The following is a 12,148-nucleotide window of genomic DNA, read 5'->3' as shown; positions in this document are numbered from 1 at the left end:
GTGATTTCAAAAGACTAAGGATTAAATTGGGTACGAAAAATTCTCTGGGACAAAATCGAGTATTAGCTAATAGTCGGAGGACCATTTTGGGTATTAACTCTATTGTTAATGGATATGATTTTATGATTATCTCTCAAAACTAATTTATGATTTGATTGTGAATATTGTTGTTATTGAATTTATGTTTTTTTTTTTGGATTAATTGGCTTTTAGAGTTTCTATTATATGACCTGTGAGTTTTTGAGTTTATATGCTTTTAGAGTTTCTATTATGTCTTTTTCATTACTGATTTTCTTTTCTTTTATCAATTTTATTTATGATAGGATACTTTTATTAGTTTTTCTTTAGAATCTTAGAATGCATATTTGAATCGGTAATTTTATATGCTCACTTCTTGTCTATTTGATAGACTAATGTTTTTGTTTACTAACGGGATAACTAATGTTATATCAACAATGATGAAGTAACGTAACTTCCATGCATTATAGGTAAACTTTCAACTTATGCATTTAAGTTGTATAAAGTATCGTAGCATTATTGAAATTCATATATGAATTTTCACAATTAATGGTCTTTATTGTTGTTTGTTGTAGGGGGTTTAAATTACTAAACAATTGAGTAGCAGGTCACTTGATCAATATTTGCTAAGGAGCAAACTAAATCCTACCTAAATGGCTAAATGCAACATAAAAAAAATCATGAATGAATATAAATATAAATAATTTTATAAGAATATAAATTAGCTTTTACAATTAAAAGAGGTGTACAAAGTTGTAATTTCAAACTCACAGGTTGTGAAGTGCAGATATCGGAATTGATGCAAACAAATGAGTAGCAGATTGCTTGATCAATAACCTGTTTTGGAAAAAAAATTATCAACTAGGAAGATTAATACCTTCTTTTCCAAAAAAATTTATTAAATACGAATAACTTTTGAGCATATGCTTAGAAAAAAAATAAAGAGCTACAAAATCTCAAAACATATGCATGTGATCCATATGTACCTAAAATTAGTTGAGCTATCCAATTTATACACACCGTAATTTTTTTAAAAAAAATTTATGCTCATTATATTTTAGTCCTTTGTCAAATCCATAGGAACACTAAAAGTTCTTAAACATTTGCACACAATATTACTTCTAATTCCCTTCCTTCACCATAAATCGTTAATATATACAGAAACAAACTAATTCAGATTGGTCAAAAAAATAGAATTATATAGAACATAAATGCATGATAATTATAAATTTATGTTGTATTATTGGAAGCTGGAAAATCATTGTGTACAAACTCTAACACTTCATCTATTTCTTCAGGCCTTAATTCAGAAATGTCAGGAAGTGTATGAGTTTGGAACGGACTCTTATGAATTGTTGAATGAAAGTATGACAAGTTTCTATACCTTTTTTTTTGAGCTATTCCTGTCACATTTGTCTCTAAGTCTTATTGTTGTCTCACCCAACTCAATATTTGGGTTTTGTATTATCATTTTTTTCTTTTCTTCCAACTCTTTCGTCTTCGATTCCGCCAAATTCCAACAAAATAATTTGTTATTTCTCCTTCAATAATATAAGGCTGATAAATAAGCATTACTTAATTACCTTGACGTTTTTTAATAACCTCTCCAAACTCACGAGTTTTCGTTGAGGCCAGTACAAGATTCCTAATTCTTTATACCTTTTCTTTAAAATTGCTCGACCAACATGTAGTTCATCTGCAGCTTGATCAACGGTCATATAAAAATATTTAGAAAGCAATTCTAAAGTTAATGTATTAGGGTCACGATAAGTTTTTTTTGTCCTTTTTCTTCTAATAAAAATATTCACATTTAAATTCACTACATCTATCTTTGCAGCTGTTTTTTTTTCCTCCACAACTAAATCAACGGTATCAAATACATCAACCACATTTGTAGCTGAAACACCTGCATTTGCAAACAACCTGTTAAAAGAACTATTAATTATTAAAACAAAAGTTTCCTAAAAAAGGTTAAAAGCTTACCAATAGTTTCAGTACATTGTGGTTGAGTACTGACATTATTTCCACCTGGAAGAAGATCTCTACTTAGAAGAGGTTCGCTATCCCTTAGTGGTGATAGGTATACCTCATCCCAAAATGAATTGTTACCATCAGAAGAATAATCATTTTGTTGAAGATGATATGAGCAAGAAGCAATATTTGGCATTTCTGAAAAGTATGTGCTAGATGTTTAAGGGATTAATAATTTCTAAGGGGTAAAAAAAAACTAATACTGTGAATAAGTGTTAAGAAGAGTTTAAGATCAACAAAACCATGAATTTATAGCAAAGGATAACACTAACTGTAAACAGTTAGTAATACTTGTTAATTCTTTTTTTATTCCCGAGGGCATTTTTTGGTCAAAGGATAATAGTTAATTCGCCGACACTGTTTAAAACATTTACGCTTTTCAAAGGATTTCTAATGTAAATTGTCAAGCGAATTGACATTTTAACCAATTTTTTATTTTCCTTTGTAATTACTTGCTTGGCATTTCTAGGCAACATGGCATAATATATAAAACATAATAATGTTTTTGTTTATCAATGTTCAATTTAATCCGCTTCTTCATTTATGGGCAAATGGAAATAACTTGCTATCATTTCCTTACTAACCGTTTTATAATTACGGAGATTTCTTTTTAACCAATTCTTCTTATTCTTTTTCATCCTCTTTCTTTTGTTCTCTGTCATTGCTATCAGCGGTGAATGTTTAGCTTTTGCAACAAGTTCTGTGACATTTATCAAAACAAATATTATAATAATAACGACTTTTAGGTTAGAAATGGGCATTAGGCAGCAAATTAGCTTTATTAAAACATTTTCCTATGTGCCTTACATTGTTCCTCTTTTTTTTTTTTTAAAATTGTGTATAGCATGAAAGTGTTAGCTTTAATACCTTATGTTACTACTGACTCACAAGAATGGACGTGCAAGGATACAGTAGCACAAAAAACTAATACACGATAATGAAAGGGTATTGCAGGAAAAAAATACAAACCTATAATATTGCATGATGTTATTGTAAGTTTTTAAATTGATCGCAAATATTAAGCCTCAGTGTTAACGTTTAAAGATGATTATATCTTATTTTATGTCAAATATAATTATATTTGGTTCATATATGTGTATGTATTTGTTAGTTTTTTCAGGGTAACAAAGTGCAAGCCATGTTGTATGACAGTGACATTTGTTATCTACATTTATGGAATATATTATGCTTTGTAAATGATTAGAGTTTTATCTTAGGGCTATGACTCACCTCTCAATGGGCAGTGGCCTAACTTTGGCATCTACAACCTCTTTAGTAAGGAGTTTACAAAATTTATCGATATTTAGAAAAATCCTTATTATTCAAAAATATTATCAAAAGCCATCAAGCAAAAGTTTAAACGATTCGTCTTCTTCTGCCGCAAGTGAAGTAGGAGCAACAGTGGTCGGAAGGATAGGAACAACAATTAATGGAGGAATAGGAAGGGGATGTATAGGAAGGGTGGGAGAATGAAGAAGACTCATCATCTCCTTATACTTTATCTTTCTGGTACATGAATCCCTGAGCCTAATCTCTGCTGGATTCAACTTCAAATTCGGATCCCTTAGTATTGGAGGATGAAGCAAGCAAGCTGGAAGAAACCGTTTAAGTGCTAAGGGTTTTTTTGTAACTTCCCATTGTAGTTAGTTATAACCGCCTTAGGTTGGTTAGCATGCGTGTATATAACCCAGCCACCTTCTTCATGCAATGTATTGAAACAGAATATACTCTGAATAATACACACATCATTTCTTGTTCCTTCTTCTCTACGCGCTCACCGGCTCAACCAACATGGTATTAGAGCCACGGCGTAATTCGTACGCCGCCGCCGTATCTGGCGTCGGAGATTCCAGTCAATTCTAGGGAGCTCACGTCGCAACGACGCCAGTCACTCGTTCCCTAGCTCGCACCGTTCCGGAGGCGAATCCACAGAGGATTTCTCCTTTTCAGATGAACAGAGACCATGATTCAGAAGATCTGGACTAGCTCAACAACTTGGCACCAAAGGTTGGGGCACTTCCCAACTAGCAAGCTACATCTCTTTTGTGATATTGATATTCCTAGAACTGAGAATATGCCTTGTGAAATATGTCATTTAGCAAAGCATAAACGTTCTCCCTTTCCCCTAAACACTACTAGTTCAAAAGCTTGTTTTGATTTGATTCATGTTGACATTTGGGGACCTTTCCCAGTTTGCTCTTTGAAAGGAGATTATTACTTCTTAACAGTTGTGGATGATTACTCTAGATTTACTTGGATCCATTTAATGAGAAATAAATCGGAAACAAGGCAGTTTGTAAAGAGATTTCATGCTTATGTGCTTACACAATTTGGAATAATGATCAAAACTGTTAGAAGTGACAATGGTTCTGAATTTAGAATGGATGATTTCTATCTGGACAAAGGCATCATTCACCAACGTTCTTGTGTAAATACTCCACAGCAAAATGCTGTGGTTAAACGTAAACACCAACATATTCTTAATGTTGCTAGATCCCTTCGGTTCCAAGCTCACCTCCCGTCACAATTTTGGGGACATTGTGTTATGCATGCAGTTTTTATCATAAACAAGCTTCCATCTCCAGTCATTGAATTAATGAGTCCTTACAAGAGGCTTTATGGGAATGATCCAGATGTCACTAGCTTAAGGGTGTTTGGTTGCTTATGTTTTGCATCCACACTACCAAATGCCAGGCACAAGATGGCTCCTAGAGGTAGGAAATGCTTGTTTGTAGGGATACCAGCAGGGATCAAAGGCTATCTGTTATATGATTTGCAGGATGGCTCTTTCTTCGTTTCAAGGGATGTTTCATTTTATGAGTCTCAGTTTCCGATGGCAGAGGAGGGTGATAGCAACCGGATCCTTCCAGACTATGAGTCATCTCTCCCTAATATTCCCATATCAATGAATGTGGACTCTCATACTCACCTTGAATCTGAACAGGTACATCACTCCCCTGTTCCAGCAGAGAACTACACCTCACAACAGCATAGTTCTGAGGCACATGAGTCACCTACTGCCACTCATGATGATTCTGAAGCACAGAATTTATCTAGCAACAGTCTTGGTGAACAAATGCAGCAGGATTCTATCTGACCTCATATTTCTCCTATTGCTCAACCACGACGATCTGATAGAAACCGTCACATTCCAAGCAGGCTTCTAGATTATTACTGTGATGCTGCTACAACAAAAGGGTTGTCTCCCCACCTTTTATCCAAAGTTGTGTCATATAGCCACCTCACTATGCCACACAAGGAATTCTCTATGGTTGTTACTACTAATGAAGAGCCAAGGACCTACAGCCAGGCCATACATCATGAGTATTGGAGACAAGCTATGGCCACTGAAGTCACAGCCCTGCAAGATAACAATACATGAGCTCTAGTTGATTTACCACCCAACAAAATTCCTATAGGATGCAAGTGGGTATACAAAGTGAAACTCAAGGCCGATGGATCAGTAGAACGATACAAAGCTAGGCTTGTAGCCAAGGGCTACACTCAACAATTGGGAGTTGATTATATCGAGACTTTCTCACCTATTGCTAGAATCACTACTATACGCACATTCCTAGCTTTGGCAGCCTCTCGGGATTGGCATATACACCAACTGGACATCAACAATGCATTTCTCCATGGGGATTTAGACGAAGAGGTGTACATGGTGTTACCACCTGGATTCCAAGGAGAAAAACCGGGACAAGTATGTAAGTTTCTAAGGTCCCTTTACGGTTTGAAACAAGCTAGCCGTCAGTGGAATGCGAAGCTAACTGCTGCACTGGTTCATAGGGGCTTTGTGCAATCAAAGTCTGATCCTTCTTTGTTCACTAAAGGCCAGGATGTGTCATTTATTGCCATATTCATTTATGTCGATGACATTCTGGTTACAAGCCCCAGTCCTTCTCTGATTCAAGAGCTCAAATCTTATCTTGACAATGCTTTCAAAATTAAGGATTTGGGAAACTTTAAGATTTTTTCTGGGAATCGAGGCACACATGAATCAGTCCGGTTTGAATCTGTGTCAACGAAAGTATACCTTGGACATTCTCACTGAAGCTGGATTTCTCAACAGCAAACCAGTTAACACCCCAATGGTCCCTAGACAACAATTAAACAAAGAAGGTGGAACCATCCTCAGTGACGCTTCTAGCTACAGACGTCTTGTAGGTCGGTTATTATACCTCACCGCCACAAGACCAGATATTACTTATGCCATACAACAATTAAGCCAATATATAGATGCTCCAACAACTGAGCACATGGCTGCTGCACACCGAGTCCTTCGCTACATCACAGGTTTTTGTGTCTTCCTAGGGCCTGCTCTTATTTCTTGGAGATCAAAGAAACAAGTAACTGTATCCCGTTCATCATCAGAGGCTGAATACCGTGCCTTAGCTGCCACGGTTTGTGAAGTACAGTGGATTACTTCATTGCTTCGTGAATTACAGGTTCAACCAAGTAAACCTGCAGCAGTATTTTGTGATAGCAAATCTGCAATCGCCATTGCCGAGAATCACGTTTTTCACGAGAGAACGAAGCACATAGATATCGATTGCCATATTGTGAGGGAGAAGCTGAACGAAGGCCTCATCAAGCTGCTGCCAGTATCATCCTTTGCCCAGATCGCGGATGGTTTCACTAAACCACTTCCTATCTCACCATTCCAGACATTCACCTCTAAACTGGGCATTCAAGACCTCCATGCTCCAGTTTTCGGGGGGGTATTGGAGGATGAAGCAAGCAAGCTGGAAGAAACCGTTTAAGTGCTAAGGGTTTTTTTGTAACTTCCCATTGTAGTTAGTTATAACCGCCTTAGGTTGGTTAGCATGTGTGTATATAACCCAGCCACCTTCTTCATGCAATGTATTGAAACAGAATATACTCTGAATAATACACACATCATTTCTTGTTCCTTATTCTCTACGCGCTCACCGGCTCAACCAACACTTAGCAACATTTCCCTTCTACTTTTTAGTTCCTTCACTGCCTCCTTTATGTCAGGGTCATTTTCGATGTTACTAAATACCTGTAAAACATTATATTAGCATTAACCTTATAATGATACAACTTTTGGAAAATTAAAAAAACTACCTGCACTTTTCCTGATAGCTTCTCCAAGCTCACTAATTGTCGATATGGCCATTTAAAGATTCCTAATTCTCTACACCTTTCCTTCAAAATCGTATACCCAACTCTCAGTTCCTTGGCGGCTCGATATATAGGCAGATGGAAATATTTGGAAATCATTTCCTTGCTTATTGTGGATGAATCACAAAAAGTTCTTCTCGTATTCTTCCGCTGCCTATGTGCAAGAGTTTCAATCATACTCATTTCTACAACTACAGAATCTGTAATAATATTTCCTCCTACAGTTGCGTTATTTGCAACTAGAAATGCATTTTCCTCTACAAGTATACCACTTGTTGATACCGTAACATTTTCCTCCGTACTTAATTGGTTCATGACTGCAACAAAGATGAAAAAAAATATTACGTCATCGCAACTGCAGACCAAGAAAAAAAACATATGCTTTCCAGTAGCCTCAAGTAGTACTCCCATATTATGGTCAATACCCCAAAATGGATCAAACGGTATGTTCGGTAACGATCCATTACCAAAACTTGATATCTCATGTTACTGATCCCATAAAGGATATCTGCTAATATATGAAGATGTGTAAGAAATTTGGATTGGAAAAAATGAGGCAGGAGCACCATCCGCCATATCAATCCATAAAGGATATTCGATAACATCGGAAGATGGATAAGAAATGTGGTTTGGTAAAGATGAGGAAGGCGTAGGGTCGACCAACTCATCCGAAAAGGAATACCCCGTAATATCGGAAGATGGGTCAACAATTTTGTTTGGAAAAGATGAGGAAGAAGCTGGGTATGTCGTCTCATCCCATAAGGAATACCTAGCAATATCATAAGTGGTGTAGGCAAATTCGTATGGAAAAGAAGCTTGGTTCGCCATTTTTGGAAAAAATGAAGTTAAAAAACAAAGAGAGAATATAAAACGATAGTTCAGTGACAAAGAATAAGCTAAAACAACTTTGAGGATAGTAAATGATGGGTATTCTGAGATTTGAAATGGCAAACATACCTTTCAATGATATCAGACATTAAGCTTGTCAAAAAGAAAACAGTTCACGGTCGAAAGTCAATGATCGCATCCGATTAGTCAAAAAGAAAACAACAAAATTGACAAACGTGCCAAATTTAAAAGAAATTATGTAGGCTGATCGTTCGACTGTAACAAAAAGTTAAACAGTTCAAATGTTATTATATGTAAATATAGTCCAACCTTGAGGTGCTTATGTGAGGTTGTCAAAAGCACAATGGTGCTTCGTCAAATGTCATTAATCATGCTAAATTTATCAACAAAAAAAAAAAGTAAACCTTTCACACGCGAGGTTCGAAACTAACCTGGAATCCTAAAACCATTTGGTGGATAGATCATTTGTTTGGTTTTCAGACGAAGATAGGAAATAAAGAGATGTTATGTTTATAATTTGCTTATACTTTTTCGAATACTCAAAACTACATTTCATAAGGAATAAAGTAAACATATACCTTACGTATATACTACATCTATAGTTAAGGTTATCTCCTTCCATTTCTCAGTGGTGGTTTATACACCACCCTTGGTGGTTAATATGAATTTTCTATTTCTAAAGTTTTTTACATATCTATATCACTCTAGTAATAGATATTATTCCTTGTCTAATTTCATTCTTACGTCTCTCAGTATAACATTTTCGTTATTGGTGAAGAAAATTCTATATTTCACCTTTGATGGTTTTTTTGTTTACATTTGAACGACTTGTTATTGAATTTTCAAGAGTTCGCACTATAAAACAAGAAATATTTTCATTATTCAAATGCTATTAAGTACATGATGGATACATTGTATCTTCATTCTTAGTTTTTGGGAGAGGATTAGCAGAAACATAAGATGAGCTGGCAAGAGGAGCATAGTAAGAAAGTTTCGTCAAATTTTGATACTTTCTCTTCTTGTGTGAAACTTTAAGTTTATTTCTTTCTATGCCTGATTGAAGATTAGGATCCTTTAACATCTGCTCCCTTTGATTTTCTAGCTCATTTGTAATTTCTCTATGATCAGTATTCCCTTGGACATTTTTTGCTAATCGTTCCAAGGTACGCAACTTCTTATATGGCCATTGATCAATTCCCACCTTCTTACATATCTTCTGCAAACAAGCTTCCTTAATGTTTAACCCTTTCACCGCTTGATTCATAGGCAAATGGAAGTATTTAGAAACCATTTCGAAATTCCAAAGTCTTTTGGATGGTCTGGTATCATTTCCTACAACTACGGTAGAAATTTCTTCGACATTTACATCTTCAGTAGTTGCAACATCTGCAGCAAATATATGTAAATATATATTATCAAAACAATTACAGATGAAGATGTAGTTATTGTTCATTTTAAGAAAGTAAAATCCTTTACTAGCAATCAAATTCAATCGTTCTGCTGCATCTTTGAAATCTCAAAAGGCATCAAACTCTGTATAAAAAAATGTGTTAATACATTAACTGTATAAGGATATATGTAATTACATGCGTTACCTTGACCAATCTCTGAGACTTGTTTTGCAAAGGCTATAGCTTCATCTGCAGGCATTAGTGGAAGTGCGTCATACTGGTAATCCCATATATAATGCTCTGAGTACTCACTACAAGGGCATTCAACCTGATCAAAAAATGATGAGGAAAAGGCCTGATGTTCCATTCTGTTGATAAATTACTTTGACAACGAAGAAGGAACAAAGAATAATACAATTGATAGTTTACAAAATGCAAGCTTGGATGCAGTCATTAACTTTATTTAATAAGGAAGGAATATAGCATCACAACTGGCAATTTCAAATTATATGCTTATCCCGATGATTAACATGCAACAACAAAAGTCAAAAGAATAGGTCACGAAACTGTTATGAAAACTTTTGTGTCTGTTCAGTTTGTTTTGGATGAACGGGACTATTATGAAAACTTTTGTGTTTGGCAAAACTTTTTTAAGATTAAGATTGACAAGAATTTAAATGCATGTATAAGTGTTCATTTGAAAATTCTTTTGTTTTAATGAATGCAACAGCGTGAGTTTTTTTTTTAAAATTGTATTAGTTGTTCGTCCATTTATTTGAATCTGAAATAGCAGTAACAAGTATCACAAGTTTACAAATAGCACAAGTTTACATGTTTGATTTTATAAACTCCGCGAGAAAAAAATTGAAACCAACGAACACATCAACAATGATCTACAAGAGTGGACAATGACTTCGATAAACTTGTATATATGAATTAAAAACTGTAAAACTATTTCAGAAAAATATGCAGTTACTGGTCATTTGAAAAAATTAAAATCCTTTACTAGCAATCCGCAAATTATATTGTGGACCATAGTCCACAATGCATTCTGGACCATGATCATGACTGATACTACAGTTGTGTTGAAAAGATAATGCAATTGTGTTGAAAAGATACTGCAGTTGTGTTGAAAGGAAACTGCAGTTACGCGGAACAGAGATCGTTCATCCGTTCAACACAACTGCACTATCCTTTCAACACAACTGCAGTTCCAGACGGATGACACGGCCTCTTTTCCGCGCAACTGCAGTTTCCTTTCAATACAACTGCAGTATCAGTTCAACACAACTGCAGTATCAACCATGATCCATGGTCCACAATGCATTATGCACCATGGTCCACGGTATAAGGACTGATATGAATCACATTCAATCCTTCTGCTTCATGTTTCAAATCTTAGGTTTATGATTCAATTATGACATCATTTAAAATATGGAATATTGCGATGAGTATTTTAGAAATTACAATTTCATATTTTACATGTCAATTATTATGTGATAATTATTTTTGTGTCACAATTTGCTCTATAATTATGTGAATCATCGGTAAAGTATTTTTCGGATAATAAATATGTTCTATAGGCCATGATTGTTAGATTTTTCAACTAAACTCATTTTCGATATGTTTATCAAAATTATGGGATAAATATATAATTATGCCGAATTTGCCAAAGGCCTTGTGGTCAAGCGGCATCCAGTGTACACTCCCATGTGAAAGGGAGTGGGTTTGAGCCTCAGTGGAGGCATTTGTTGACTCTTTGTGCTTCAGTAGTAGCTATGAGCAGATACTACATTGTAACCGAGTCAGTAGAACTCAAAACAAAAAATATAATTATGTCGAATTTGGCTACATGCTATTTACAAATACCATGTGAAAGAAATAAAGTATAGACTATTCATTCATAATATATTTTTATTCATCGTTATGTAAAAAATCAAGTACCTCATCTATTTGCTGAGGATTTAATTCTAGAATATCAAAAAATTGAGGAACCTGTGATGAACTCTCAGGTTGAGTTACAGGAATATAATAAGAATAAGAACGTTTACAATTATTGCATTTTTTCTTATAAGAAATATTACTATTAATAGTAACTCTAAGTTTATTAGTTGCCTTATCCAATTTCATTGTTGGATTATGAAGCAACATTTTCTTCTTATCTTCCAAATCTCTCTTTATCCTTTCAACCTCCGCTTCATCCTAAATATTCCCAAATTCCTACAAAAAGAAAAGTGTTATCTCTCATTCAAAAATATCAATTACTAAGTTCATAAATAAACAGAAAATACCTGGATATTTTTTACCATCCTTTCCAAAGTCAAGAATTTCCGGTTAGGCCATTCGGAGATTCCTAATTTCCTACATACCCTCCTTAAAGTAGATGAGCCAACCAATAATTTCTTTGCAGCATCAGGTTGTTGCAGATGTAAATATTGAGATATCTCTTCTTTAGTTATTGTTTTGGGATCACGAAAGAATCTTTTTATTCAATTTTTCCAAAGTAAGACATTATTACTAATACTGCCTGCAGCTATCCCAGAAATGATATTATTCTCCTCCATAAATGCAGTATTATTTTGATTTTTAGCCACAATGTTCGTAGCTAGATCAGCTTAATAAGAAAGTTACCCATTAAAACAATATATATATATATATATATATATATATATATATATATATATATATATATATATATATATATATAT

General features: G+C 34.7%; 2 protein-coding genes across 2 annotated transcripts; both read right to left on the bottom strand.

Annotated features, from left to right (window-relative positions):
• Nucleotides 1–6,988: 6,988 nt before the first annotated feature.
• Nucleotides 6,989–8,028, bottom strand: LOC116029644 (protein RKD1-like). The gene is made up of 3 exons (XM_031271691.1): nt 7,767–8,028; nt 7,144–7,517; nt 6,989–7,078 (listed from the first exon to the last, which is right to left on the bottom strand). Exons 1-3 carry the CDS (start codon nt 8,026–8,028, stop codon nt 6,989–6,991), a joined length of 726 nt encoding a protein of 241 aa, XP_031127551.1.
• Nucleotides 8,029–8,941: 913 nt separating this feature from the next.
• Nucleotides 8,942–9,807, bottom strand: LOC116029643 (protein RKD1-like). The gene is made up of 2 exons (XM_031271690.1): nt 9,645–9,807; nt 8,942–9,435 (listed from the first exon to the last, which is right to left on the bottom strand). The coding sequence occupies exons 1-2, from the start codon at nt 9,805–9,807 to the stop codon at nt 8,942–8,944; spliced, it is 657 nt and encodes a 218-aa protein (XP_031127550.1).
• Between the last annotated feature and the right edge of the window lie 2,341 nt (nt 9,808–12,148).

This window comes from Ipomoea triloba, chromosome 9, assembly GCF_003576645.1.
Source record: "Ipomoea triloba cultivar NCNSP0323 chromosome 9, ASM357664v1".
NCBI lineage: Eukaryota > Viridiplantae > Streptophyta > Magnoliopsida > Solanales > Convolvulaceae > Ipomoea > Ipomoea triloba.
This window is presented reverse-complemented; position numbering and strand designations above follow the sequence as displayed.

Excerpts from the sequence above, each read along its gene's own strand:
- LOC116029644 (XM_031271691.1), bottom strand. The coding sequence starts at position 8,028 with ATGGCGAACCAAGCTTCTTTTCCATACGAATTTGCCTACACCACTTAT. Across the intron at positions 7,518-7,766 it reads ATGGATTGATATGGCGGATG|TCATGAACCAATTAAGTACG; the intron begins GTGCTCCTGCCT and ends TCTTTGTTGCAG. Across the intron at positions 7,079-7,143 it reads AGCTATCAGGAAAAGTGCAG|GTATTTAGTAACATCGAAAA; the intron begins GTAGTTTTTTTA and ends AATGTTTTACAG.
- LOC116029643 (XM_031271690.1), bottom strand. The coding sequence starts at position 9,807 with ATGGAACATCAGGCCTTTTCCTCATCATTTTTTGATCAGGTTGAATGC. Across the intron at positions 9,436-9,644 it reads AGTCTCAGAGATTGGTCAAG|ATGTTGCAACTACTGAAGAT; the intron begins GTAACGCATGTA and ends TATTTGCTGCAG.